The 13936-nt window shown below is 36.7% G+C and overlaps 1 protein-coding gene and 1 non-coding gene across 7 annotated transcripts in view; both read left to right on the forward strand.

Annotated features, from left to right (window-relative positions):
* Positions 1–13936, forward strand: part of ANKS1B (ankyrin repeat and sterile alpha motif domain containing 1B) — a 1028517-nt gene that overhangs the window by 120690 nt on the left and 893891 nt on the right. For all 6 annotated transcript variants that reach the window (XM_023509216.1, XM_023509217.1, XM_012801222.2 and 3 more), the window contains exon 2: positions 10669–10749. In XM_023509216.1, the coding sequence (XP_023364984.1) occupies positions 10669–10749 (81 nt within the window). The remainder of the gene's footprint in view (positions 1–10668; positions 10750–13936) is intronic.
* LOC111723028 lies at positions 2290–2396 on the forward strand. The gene has a single exon (XR_002771660.1). It is a non-coding gene; the product is annotated as a U6 spliceosomal RNA (small nuclear RNA).

The following is a 13936-nucleotide window of genomic DNA, read 5'->3' on the forward strand; positions in this document are numbered from 1 at the left end:
ATTATTGAGAACTGTTTATCAAAGTTTGCATTGTTGTCAGGCCCTGCCCTGCCCCGTCCCCCACCCCACCCCTGCCCCCCCTCACCCGGACATGTTGTCCCGCTTTACAAATGTTAAAATCTGGTCACCCTAGTTTAAGTTAATGAAGGTTTGGTCTCCTAGACCCTCTTTTTGACACATTTCAAGATTGAGTAAGGAGAGAAACGCAGTTCAAAAATTTGGAACGAAGCAGAACTTTAGCTCAAAGCTCGAGGTTTTAACCACCCAGCTTCCTTTTTTAAAGGAAGTTTTTAGTTTGTGGGTTTGAGTCTGGCTTATTTATAGTGTTTCAAATGTGTGTGGATGTTCCGTGGATTTTTGGGTATGTGCCTAGAGGCTCTGTCAATAGGTACAGTTGAATATTCGAGTATATATATGCACTCGATTTCTATTCTAAACCTCCGTGTTTAAAAAAGGAAGTGTCTATATCCATTTCGCTGAGAAAAGGAGCCGTTCAATGGAATTTTTTATGCTTCTAGTATAATTAAACTTATTTTGATAACAAGGCCCCGACTCGGTATAGGTAAATGGTAGGCTCTGAATCTTATTTTAGTTATCAGCATCATGGTCTTCCCTTACTAAATGTTTATGATGTCTAATAACATGCAGGAAACCTAAGAGAAATGTACAAGAGTTAATCTGCAGTATTTTCTCATTTCTTTTCCGTTTTTTGCCTGAGGTATTCCTAGCAATCTCATCAGCTTTAAATGAGACTCAGCTTCCCTGGAAAGGTACCACGGCTGCCCTTGGAGGCCTCAGAGATGATATCATCATCATCATCGTGCATTTAGTTCACGATCAAACCTGGGTCATCCCCTCCCTCACAGTATCCTCTGTGCATGCGGATACTTTCTCCCATAAGTTTTATTTTGGACACATATATTTGAATTTCCTCCTCTCCTTTTGCCTCCTACTGTGTGTCCATTAGTTCAGATTTCTCTGTTCCTTCCCTGGTTTGTCAAAATAGACGTGAACCTGACTTCCTCCTGCTGTTCCCTTTCTCCCTGTCACAACAACCCTCGTTCTAAAAACACTGCCCCCATCGTGTCAGAAACATGTTCAATATCGTCCCGTGAACCACTCAGGTTCAAGTTTGGGGGCAAACCTGACCTTTACTCTCTTCCTATTTTATTGTCTTCTTTTCTTTAAAGAAATACATGATGATTACAACTATTCAAACCATTTAGAGAATGGATAATGTGTTTTTGCACGTGGTTTTCTACGTTAATACCAATATTTCTCATCTGTACAATGAGAATGCTGATAGTATCTGTTTTATAATTGTATATATAAAAAAATGAGTAAATATGTATAAAGACTTTGGGTTATTGAGATACTCAATATTCTGCAATTGATTTTATCACTTAATATGTTTGTTATGTATCACTTAACATTCAAGATCAGTACATGCAGATCCAAGTTTTTTATTTTGTATAATGTTTCATGGTATGGTGGAATCCTAATTAAGCTTTCCTTTTTTTTTTTATGGGCGTTCGTGAACTTTTTCTTTTGTACTATTAAAATTCTACAGTAAGCCAGATGTGGTGGCTCACACCTGTGATTCTAGCACTCTTGCTCAGGCTGGTCTCAAACGCCAGATCTTAGAGTGAGCAGAGCTTAAGAGTGAGCCTGAGGAAGAGTGAGACCCTCCTCCCTACTAAACATAGAAAAACTAGCTGGGCATAGTGGTGTATGCCTATAGTTCCTGCTCCTTGGGAGGCTAGCACAAGAGGATTGATTGCTCAAGCCCAAGACTTTGAGGTTGCTATGACCTGTAACGCCACCGTACTCTAGCCTGGGCAACAGAGTAAGACCCTGATGCAAAAAAATAAAAAAATAAAATTCTACAGTAAATATTTTTGTGTGTGTAGTCTTCATATTAATACTATTCTGTCATAGACATCAATTCTAAAATGTAGAGTTTTGGGGTCAAAGTGTTCACATTTGAAATTAGTTGCTAGGTACTAGATATATAGATATTAGATATTGCCATGATACTTTTCTGGAAAGTATTCACACTTTAATCAGCATGCTGTGAGAGCACCTATTTTACCCCCACATTTGCTACCTCCTTTGTTAGTTATCAATGATTTTCTCAAAAGTTTATACTCATCTGATGAGAGAGAAAGAGACCGACACTGTTCTGTTGGGAACGTATCTGGCCGTGGAGAGCTTGGTTATATTTTCAATTGTTAGTTAGCCATTTGCATTTCCTCTTTCTGTGAATTTCCTGCTAATATTCTCTGCCTGGTGCTCGCTTGGGCAGCACATCTCCTAAAATTGGAACGCCCCAGAGAGGATTGGCAGGGCCTCTGCACAAGGATGACGTGTACATTTATGAAACATCCATTTTTTTCAGTAAACAGTAAGTTGGGGTATATTTTAAAATAACTAAAATAGTTGAGTTGGAATGTTCCTACCACAAAGAAATGTTAAATTCCTAAGGTGATGGATACCCTAATTACCTCGATTTGGGTTAATTTGCCTTATATGCCTATATCAGAACATCACATGTACCCTATAAAGATGCATGTAGGTCATTACGAAAGTTTTGAGACAGACTCTGCAATAGACCATCATTTCCCTTCAAGAGACACAGTCCTGACATCCTTTCTGATTCACCCCTGCTCGTTTCAACTTGCTCCGCTTATCAGCTGCTGGGAGCACTTTATTTGTTTCTATCCAGGCAGATTTTGCATTTCTTGATTTTTGTGTATCTTTCATGATGATCCACATGTACAATTATTATGCACTCATCATAATTAAAAATAAAAAAATATCCTCAGCCTGTTTTTTTCTATTTCAAGGTTTTATTTTATTACTTTAAGGGATAGTAATACTTATCTCTTTATCTGTCACATATAGTGAACCATTGTGTAGAACCTAAGAACTGGGTCCTCTCTGGGAGCCCTGGCTGCTCTGTGGTGGGCTCTCCCAGAGAGGCTGACAAAGCCAAAACCAATGGGTAGGTGCTCCCACCGTGGGCTCTTGGGCCTTAGAAGACATTAAGGTGTGGACCTTGTGAAAAGGAGCCAGAGAGAAAGAAAGCAAAGGCATTTTTGCTGGAGAGAGAGAAAGATGAGTCCCAAGATCCTGAGGCAGGCAGTGTTAGAAATTTGGTGATGAGAGCAGAGAGAACAACTGTCCTAAGGGGCCCTGCGTATCCAAAGAACTCCACAGTGTGTACGACTCCGAGTCACATTGTGATGAATATTCTTACAGCTGAATATTTGTACAAACTAATAATTGCTTCCTGAAAATAATTCCTCTTAAGTAGAATTTCTAGGGAAGAAGCTTGTGTACTCTTAAGGCTTTAAAATATTGTACTGTCAAATCCTCTTCTAGAAAAATCATACCCATTTACATTTGCACCACAAGTTTATTATAATGTCTTTTCTCTATATCCTGTCCATCACTGAATTGGCATTTTTTCCCCCCAATTTGATAAAAAATATGTAACGGTATAGGTTTCTTTTCTCTCTTTCTTTGATTTCCAGCGAGGTAGACATTTTTTATATATGTATTGGCATATATGAGTGTGTGTGTGTGTGTATATATATACTTTTTTTTTTTTTTTGAGACAGAGTCTCACTATGTTGCTCTGGGTAGAGTGCTGTGGCATCACAGCTCACAGTATCCTCAAATTACTGGGCTTAAGTGATTCTCTTGCCTCTACCTCCCAAGTAGCTGGGACTACAGGTGCCTGCCACAATACCCAGCTATTTTTTTTTTTTTTTGGTAGTTGTCATTGTTGTTTACCAGGCCCGGGCCAGGTTCAAACACGCCACCCTCACTGTATATGAACAAGCCACCCTCGGTGTATGTGGCCGGCCCCCTAACCGCTAAGCTGTGGGCACCAAACCAGACATTTTTATATTTTATTTAACACATGTTTATTTAGAACCTACAATCTTCCAGTCACTGCTCTAAATACTGAAGATAGAGAGTGAAGCTTCCATTCTAGTCGGGAGACAGAATCAAATCAATACATAGTGTGATGTCAGCTGGTGCTGAGTCCCATACCTAGGGGATGAGAGTGATGAGAGAGTGCTATTTTGGGCTGAGTCATCTGGGAGGGGGAATTCTGAAGAGGTGGCATTTGAGCAGAAAGATTGAGCCATATGATTATCCCAGGAGAAAGCCTCTAGGCAGAGAGAGTTTCAGTTCAACAGCCATAAGGTGCAAGCACTTGTGTTTTCCAGAAAGGCTGTGTGGTTGGAATCGGGTGTGTGAAAAAATGTGGGAAAGAAATGAGGGTTGAGAGGAAAGCAAGAACAGATTATATTGGATTTAATTTTGCTAAATGGCATGAGGTAGGGAATTGAATGATTTTTTTTTTCTTCTCCAATAATGAAAACATTTTTCTTGCGACTATTTATTGATTGATTTACCCAGCCCTTTTCTTCTTTCTTTCAAATGTCAAGATTATTTCTGTATGTTATTATTGGTCTGTTTCTAGGGCCTCTTGTAATCATTGATTTCTCTATTCTGGCACCAGAATAACACTTTTCAGTATTGATTTGTAATACATTTTAAGAATCGGTGGTACATATATCCCATTATTGCTGCTTCTTTTATAATTTTTTCTCCTATAAATTCTTCTGTGATATATGTAATTGAGGACTTTCAGTTGAGTTTTCCCTAAAATACCCCATAGTGATTTATGCTGGAGTTGCCTTAAACGGGAATATTAATTTAGGGAGTTATAGATTTTTCTACTGTAGCATTTAGTTCATGATAAAAATAACAGGAATATTGATAACAAACAATTATTGGGTATTTATGCCGTAGGCAGGATGCTCACTACTTGTATTACAAAATCTGTGTGTCTATCTTTCTCTATATAATTGCGAGCTCTTTGGAGAAAGATGATATCTTACTCCTTTTGTTTTTGATGATTGGACCTGTTAAAATATATTTTAAATATAACAAAACTACATACAGACTTACAACGTATGCAGTTGTAAGTTGTGAATAATTTCTCTTCATTTCAGGTGGCCTGAATTGCGAAGAGTTGTTGGTATTACTAGAGTTTAAAGAGACTAGACCTGCGTCTGTGTTTTAGAAATTTGGTTTACTTGTTAGTTGAAATTTCAAAGACCTCATCAGATTCATTTCTTCTTAAGATTTTTTACCAAAGCTATTCATGCACTTTTTTAGTTTGTAAATTAATGTCGACTGCTGATAATTTTTTATAAATGATTTATTCCGTTGATTTCTCTCTCTTCTTTTTTATGTCTTGATGTTAAGAACCTGTTATTCAATGTTGGAACTTTTGCAGTGTATTTTTTTGGCCGGGGCTGGTTTGAACGCTCCACCTCTGATATGGGGGCCGATGCCCTACTCCTTTGAGCCACAGGCGCTGCCCAGTGCTGGAACTTTTGAAGATATGCTCTACTTTTCTTAAGATTTCCCTTCTATTTTTCCACATCTTTGCCTTTTCTCCCTAATTCTCTGGGATATTTTGTCAGCTTTATTTTCAATTCTTCTGCGGAGTTTTAAGTTTCTGCTATCATATATATATATTTTAATTTAGAACTCTTATCTCTCATTTTCTCTTCATTGCATTTTTTAAAACATTCATTATCTTTTCTTATTTTGAGAAGATAGTAATGATCCTATTTTTGAAAATGTTTTTCCCCTGCCTAGTCCAAATTTCCTCTAAGTTACATTTTTCTGTAGTTGGTTCTAATTTTTTTTTTGTTTGTTTCAGCCTCTTTAATAATAAATGATTTCCCCACAGGGCTGGAGGTCTTCTTTGGTGGTTTGTTCATATTCGAGAGTGGAAGTTTTCAAAAGCTAACAGGAAACTGAGTTCATGATGTTGGGAGTTACCATTGCAGACTTTTCAGTGGTGTCCTGGATCTGCTTGTGTCAGCTTAGGAAATGCAATTGTTAGCTGCTTCCCATCTCTGAGTTAAGTGACCTCAAACGGGAGCATTTACATCATAGAAGTTGACAAAGCCTATAAATCAGGGCTCATCCTCCCACCCTCAGCTTTTTGCAGTGTTGGTTGCAAAATACTTCCCAGTACCCTAGCTTTACCACAGGGGGCTCTGATTAGGGATTCCCCCATCAGGATTCCCCTGGGAAAGCCCTCACTGTCAGTTTCCTTACGTCCTTGTGGATTATTTTTGTTTGCATAGATGAGAATAGTCCAGCATACCGTGCACAGTGGGTAAGCCTGGCGGTTCCTATGTTAGAAGCCCAGTTAGGGAAGATGTTCGTGGTTTTCAGCATTCAGTATGTAAACATTCACTGAGTATTTCATTTCTAGTTGGTACCTTTACCTTCAACTGTGCTTGTTACCCTCTAGTCTGGAGACTATATTTTATTCATGCCAGAGAATAAATCTCCTATACTGCTGGGGAGATTAAGGAGCAGTTATTCCGGTGTGCTGGGAAGGGGAGGGAATCTGAGAACCTAAATGATGTAGGTTTTTAATCAATGCTGCAGGGTATTTAAATATTCCATTTCTTTTATTTCTGAGTAGTATTCCATCATGTGGGTATATTGCACTTTGTTTATCTGTGCACTTGCTAATGGACATTTGGGTTGTTTCAGTTTGGGGCTAATGCTGTTATGAATATTCATGTACAGATCTTTGCATGGACTTACGCTTTCATGTCTCTTGGCTAAACACCTAGCGTGGAATGGCTAAATTACTCAGTAGTTGTATGTTTACCTTTTTCAGAAACTGCCAAATTGTTTCCCTAAGTGGTTGTACTATTTTACGTGCCCGTTAGCAGTTTGGGAGAGTTCTGGGTGGTTTCACAATAGGTCTGTGAAGTCTTTCTAGGGAGGCCAATTCTGATAGGTATATAGTAGTAGCTTCTTATGATGTTTCAAAAATTAATTGTGTTGTGTATTTTTGAGGTCTACAGCGTCATGTTACGGGACATATATAGCAGAGCAAATGAACATAGTTACCCATTTTTTTTGGTGTGGCAATGACAGCTAAAATCTCATTTAGTTTGAATCCCATGCACATACAATTTAATTAGTTGCAGTCCTCATGTCCTACAGTAGATCTCTAGACCTGTACATCCTCCCTGTTGGCTACATTGTATCCTCTGATATATATCTTCCCATTTCCTGCCCCCCTCCAACCCCTGGTAGCTACTCTTTTTATCTCTGTATGTTTGATTTTTTTCTAGATTCTACATGTAAACGAGATAATAGAATATTTTCCGTTCTGGGTCTGGCTTATTTTAGGTAGCGTGATGTCCTCCAGGCTCACAATGTTGCAGCAATTGGCAAGATCTCATTCACTGTAGGGCGGAATAATGTTCCCTTGTATGTATGTTCCACAGTTTCTGTATCCATTTGCCTGTTGGTCACTTAGGTCCAACTAAGCTACTCTGGATAATGCTGCAATGAACACAGAGTGCAGATCTTTTTTGGAGGTAGCTATTTTATTTCCTTGGGGGCTATGTGCCTTGAAGAGGGATTGCTGTTCATATGATCATTCTATTTTTCATTTCTTTAGAGACTTTCATGCTGTTTTCCATAATAGCTGTATCAGTCTACATCCCTACCCACTGTATACAAGATCCTTCCCAACATTTGACTTTTTGGTAATAGCCCTCCTAATGGGTATGAGGTGGTATCTCATAGTGGTTTTGATTTGATGATTAAGGACGTTAAGCACCTTTTCATATACCTATTCATCATTTTTATGTCTTCTTTGGAGAAATGTCTATTCAAGTCCTTTGCCTATATTTTTTAAATTTGTTTTTTGTTATTTGTTTTTTTTTTCCACCGTTGAGTTCTATGAGTTTTTTTTATACATTTTGGATATTAACCCCTTATCAGATATATGGCTTATAAATATTTTTTTAGCTGATCTATGGGCTGTGGTTTCATTTTGATGATTGTTGCCTTTGCTGCACAGACATTTTTAGTGTGATGTAGTCCCATTTATTTATTTATTTATTTTGATTTTGGTATCTGTTTATTAGACTCATGTAATTTAAAAAGCTGATATAGAAAACACAAGATCTAGATTTCCCCCTATTTTTGCCTGTTTTCCTGTATACTTTTCTTTTTTATTAAATTATAGCTGTGTACATTAATGCAATCACAGGGTACAGTATGATGTTTTCATATACAATTTGAAATACTCTCATCAAACTGGTTAATGTAGCCTTCATGTCATTTTCTTAGTTATTGAGTTCAGACATTCATACTCTGCTTTTAGAAATATTCACTTGTACCCTTGTAAGATAAACCATAGAGATGATCCCACCACTCACCCTCCCTCCACCCATCCACCCCGCTCTCTTCCTCTCTCCCCCGTTCACTTATTTTTTTATTTTGTGGCCTGAACTTTGGCATGGTATCCAAAAAGTCATTGCTAAGGTCAATGCCCTGTAGCTTTCTCTTTATATTTTATTATAGGAATGTAATAGTTTTATAGTTTCTGGTTTTATATTTAAGACTTTAATCCATTTTTGAGTTGATTTTTGTATATGAAGTAAGAAAAGCATTTGATTTTATTCTTTTACATCTAGAAATCCAGTTTTCATAGCACCATCTATTGAAGAGACTATCCTTTCCTCACTGTGCCCTATTGGTGCCTTTATCAAAAACTAGTTGTCTTTATATGTTTATATTTATTTCTGGGATCTCTATTTTGTTCCTCTGGTTTACATGTTTGTTTTGATTAAAAGTACCATACTGTTTTGATTACTATAGTTTTATAATATAATTTGAAATCAGAAGTGTGATACCTCCAATTTTGTTTTTCTTTCTCAGGATTGTTTTGACTATTTGGGGTCTTTTATGATTCCATATAAATTTTAGGATTTTGTTTTCTATTTCTGTGAATTATGTCATTGGGAATTTGGTTGGGATTAGGTTCAATCTGTATATTGTAAGTATGTCGCACACTCAAAATTTAATGTCTACAAAACAGGAGTCGTTATTTTCTCCCCATTCTGCACTGTCCTCCAGGCAAATTTGCTCCTTCTTGTCCATTTCACATCTTAGTGAGTGTTGCCATTTTCCTTCTAGTCATGTAATCCTGAAGGATGAGTCATTATCAACTAGTGCTTCCCATTTCCCACTTTTTCCCAATAGATCCCTGCATTTTACTAATTCCTCTTTTAACTCTCAAATAAGTATATTCTGTTTATTTTCATGGTCCCACTTAAGTTTAAGTCTGTCATAATCTCTTGTTTTGAATAGCTATTGATTCTCTTCTCTGAGACCCCATGGGCTCTCTGGTACCTCAGCTATCTTAGTTTTATAATTATTAGTTTACATGTTTGTCCTCTCCATTATATTGTGCTCTTGTAAAGAAGGGACGTAGGTTATAATTTTGTGTTCTCCATGCCTACCTTAATATGTGACATACCTTTGGTGTACAATAAATGTTTTTGTGAATACATGAATTAGTTTGTCATTAGATATCATCTTTGATAGTTTTAATATCATCATGAACATCAGGTAACTTTTTGTTCTGCTTTTAGAATAGTGTCATTCAGTGTCTTATTTTTCAGAACCTAAAAATAGTGTCTTTAATTGTAGTGATCAGAGATAAAATGGACTCTTTTATACAGTTACATGTTATCCTCAGGACATATTGTATAGTAAAACCGGTGATAACTGCAAAATTGTTAGGATCCTCTTATGGTTTACAGCAGTCTAAATCTTTGATTTTATTTTCAAGTATAAAATATTGATTACATTTTCTTGGTAGACATAGAATGGCAAGAAGAGTTTATGGTCTTCCCATAATAAAAAAATATAGCTTCTATAAATCACTGCCATCTCAGAATGTGTTAAAAGAGATGAGGCAATCTTTGTTCTTTGATATATGTAATAGTAGCTGAATGTTAATTGCTTCTGGTATTTAAGTAATGGTAGAAAGTAATAGTGAATTTTTGTATCCAAATTTTAATGCATGACAGTGGACACATATTTGCTAGTAATTTCTTTTTTCTTTTTTCTTTTTTTTAAATCACATCACGTTTACTTAATTCTCACTACTAGGAATAACAATTCCCATTTTTCAGATGAAAAAAAGAAACCAATTTGTCTTGGTCCATGGAACTGGACACAAGTCTGCATCCTGACTCCAGCAAACTTTTAAGTTTTCACATTATTTTCTTCCTCTACCAAAGTTTTATTAGCACAATGTTTTTGAAATCCATTCATGTTGTTTCTTTTCTTTTCTTTTTTTTTTATTGAATGGTAACTGTGTACATTAATGCACTTCTGGGGTACAGTGTGGTGTTTTCTCACACAATCCGAAGCACTTCCATCAAACTGGTTAACATAGCCTTCATGTCATTTTCTTAGTTATTGTGTTAAAACGTTCATATTCTACTCATAGAAAGATTCACTTGTACCCTTGTAAGATAAACTACAGAAGTGAACCCTTGAATCCCCCTCCCTCCACGCTAGTAATTTCTGAATATAGTTAGATTCCCTATTCATTTCCTTGCTCCAAATAAATGAAGTTGATGTTGTGAGAGGGACTCAGGAAGGATGGCAATCATTTTCTGCATGACTAAAATTTCCATATGCAACATGCTGCTGGCTGTATGACCATGGGGCTGCTTTTTGTTTTTCAAAGCAAAGTTCTGCTTAACTGTTAATTCTATGCTTGTGCTTTATTTACAGCATCTGGCGAGGCCCCAATGTGAACTGCACAGACAGTTCGGGTTACACTGCTTTGCACCATGCAGCCTTAAATGGACATAAGTAAGTGCCGCTTATTTGGACTGGAATCTTGTGTATTTAGTTCCATGTGATGAAGTTAATCACGTCTGATGCTACCTTTCTTGTGTCACCATGAGTTCATTCAGAGAAGCACCAGGGCTGCAACGCTGACAAGTTAAACTTGGCAGGAATGTGGCTGAGGGTGATTGTGTGCAGAGTGTAAGCTGAGAGGGATGTTCTGAAATGCTCACCTATCACACAGGGAGAATGGAGAGGATGACAGGCTCAGGCTAGTCATGGGTAGCTTTAGGCAGACAATAGGGTAAAACCTTTCTACCTTTTTTGGCATCTCCCTGTATTCACCCATCCTGGGAGTATTCACCACAAGTGAAATCTTAACAAATTCGTGCTCTTCTAAGCCACAATCACTTATATGAACCACTCTCAAATCCTTCATATTTTAACTAAAATGTTTTCTATTTGTCATTCATGATTGCCTTTTTGGTTTTTAACTTCTCAAACTCAAACTTTTTTTTAAACCCATGGAATTGTGTTTCAAATCATGTGATCATTCATATACATTGTGGAATATGGAACCATAACCGCTACTTATTTCCAGTATTTCATTTTAGCTAGATATCTTCATGGTTTGGTGACAGAATCAAAATGTGTTGAGACCTCTGAATGGTTCAGAGATGGGTTTTCTCCTAATAGAAGAAAAATGACCCTCTTGCTGTGTCTCCCTTGCCTCTCTGTTGTTCCCTTGCCCACGATTTAAGTTAGTCTACCCAGATCTGTGTCATTTTCCTTTAGTTTTTTAGATATGGTAATCAGTGCTTTTTTTTTAATTTTTCTGGTTACCTTTTCTTTCTTTCTTTCTTTCTTTCTTTCTTTCTTTCTTTCTTTCTTTCTTTTCTTTTCTTTTCTTTTCTTTCTTTCTTTCTTGTTGGGGATTCATTGAGGATACACAGAACCAGGTTACACTGATTGCTTTTTGTTAGATAAGAACCCTCTTAAATTTGTGTCCCACCACCAAACGCTGCACCACACCCCTTAACCCTCACCCCCTCCCTCCTTCCCTTTCTCAGCTCTGTGGTATAAGTAGACCATGGAATACTATTCAGCCACACAAAAAAAAAAATGGAGACTCTACGTCCTTTGTATTAACCTGGATGGAAGTAATCAGTGCTTTAAAATACTAGTGATCTTTTGCTTTCCCATCTAACGTTTCTTTTATTCTGTGAATTGAGATGCAAAGGACTTAGTCATACTTGATTTTAAACTTGGTGGCCATAAAGCTCTCAATGTAAGATAATTATTTTTTGTCATTACTTATTGCTATGACTTATTTTATTTTAAAACTTATTCTGTAAACATAACTATCAGTATTTTGGAGAATCGTTTGAATTACATAAAATGTTTGAAACTTAGTGTTTCGTTTTGATTCTTAGTATGAGAACTCCCAAATTACATTTCTTTTGATCCGGTTTCTATTTTATATTATACCATATTATGCCATCAAACTTGGGAGTTTTTATTTTGCTGGATTTTTTAAAGAGCTATCCTTCTATAGAGTAGAAAACATCCAAATATCTGTATCTTTTAGAGGGAATTATTATTTGTTCGTCTTTGTACCTGGGTCATCAAGAACAAAGACAAGTTAAATTAGTCCAAAGTATAGCTACCGATGGCTTCTTTGTGGATTTAGGATAATACCATAGTTCTAAGTTCAAACTGGGAAGATAAACTCTATCAAATCTAATGGGCAGACTATTATGGGCCTGACCATTTGAGCTATATTATTTTTCTTGTTCTTTCTCAGACTGGCATTGTAAAGACTTCTCAAAATAATACTGTCCCCAGATGATTCGCATTCATATCCTCCCTTCATTTTCAGTGAAGTAATTATCAACCACTGACTTAACACATGTCTATGAAAGCCTAAGAAGTACTGAGATATGATTTCCTGTGATGTCTTGCTTAATTTTTGGTTCTTATTAGCAATTTAGAAAGTGAAGATAATTTAAACAAATTGAATAGTAATCATTAAGATTATCATAAAGTGATGGAGAATTTGACCAGATATCTTTTAAGATCTCTTTTATCGTAGTTACTCTATGAGAATTGTATACATATGTCATTTTATATGAGACAATTAAATTCATGAACTCACCTTAGACGAACTGCTACATGTCTCATTGCTGAACATCACTATGGTCACCTTTGAAATATACCCCTTGAGAAGCTATACACTGAAGGCAGCACCTAGTGTACTCTTCGAAGCAATTTTGGAACTTTTTCCGGAATGGCCATCAAAGGCATCATTGTCTTACCCTTGGTGTCCTGAATGTTATTAAAATGTCTTTTTTTCAATATTTCCTTTATCTTTGGATATAGAAAAATATCATTAAGGGCCAGATCAGGTGAGTAGGGAGGGTGTTCCAATACAGTTATTTGTTTGCTGGCTAAAAACTCCCTTACAGACAGTGCTGTGTGAGCTGATTCAGTGTTGTGATGCAAGAGCCATGAGTTGTTGGCCAAGATTTTCAGTTAAGATTGTCCTAACTGTTGATGTTCACTTGGTCTACTGTGTTTCTCATAGTCAACTCATGGTTTTCATGTATAATTTGACAAAATTTTCTGATGTTTTTGTCAGTTCTGCTTGTTACTGGCTGCCCTGACCTCTCTTCATCAATTACACTTTCCCTGTGCTCAGAAAAATATTTAATCCATTGTACACTGCCATTTTACTCATGGCATTATCCCCATGAACTTGGAATAACGTGTCCCTGATTTCAATTTTACTCTTGCCACATTTAACAAGAAATTGATGAACGTTTTTGTTGCTGTTAATTTAAGCTCTGACATTCTCACCAGGGCACACAAAAACATACAACCATGATAATGAATGCCACTCAGCAAGACATTGCTACGTGTCGACACAGACACAGCTGTGAGACACTGACATATCAAACTCATGAAACCATACTGAGCAGTTTATACAGTGCTGCTAGTATAATTAAGGTGGCAGGTTCACAAATTTAATTGTCAGACTTCATATCTTTGCTTTGGTCCCAAGGTCTTATTTACCTTTTCTTTTTAACACTTCGTAGTAAGATTTTACTCAGTGCCATCCTATAGATGTTGAAAATAGCAGGAAAATTCTAATCCTGTCTTCCCATCTCTGCTAGTTGTGTGATTTTGAGCCATCTAATTAATGTCTCTAAGC

Source organism: Otolemur garnettii, unplaced genomic scaffold (assembly GCF_000181295.1).
Source record: "Otolemur garnettii isolate 467f Iridium unplaced genomic scaffold, OtoGar3 scaffold00007, whole genome shotgun sequence".
NCBI lineage: Eukaryota > Metazoa > Chordata > Mammalia > Primates > Galagidae > Otolemur > Otolemur garnettii.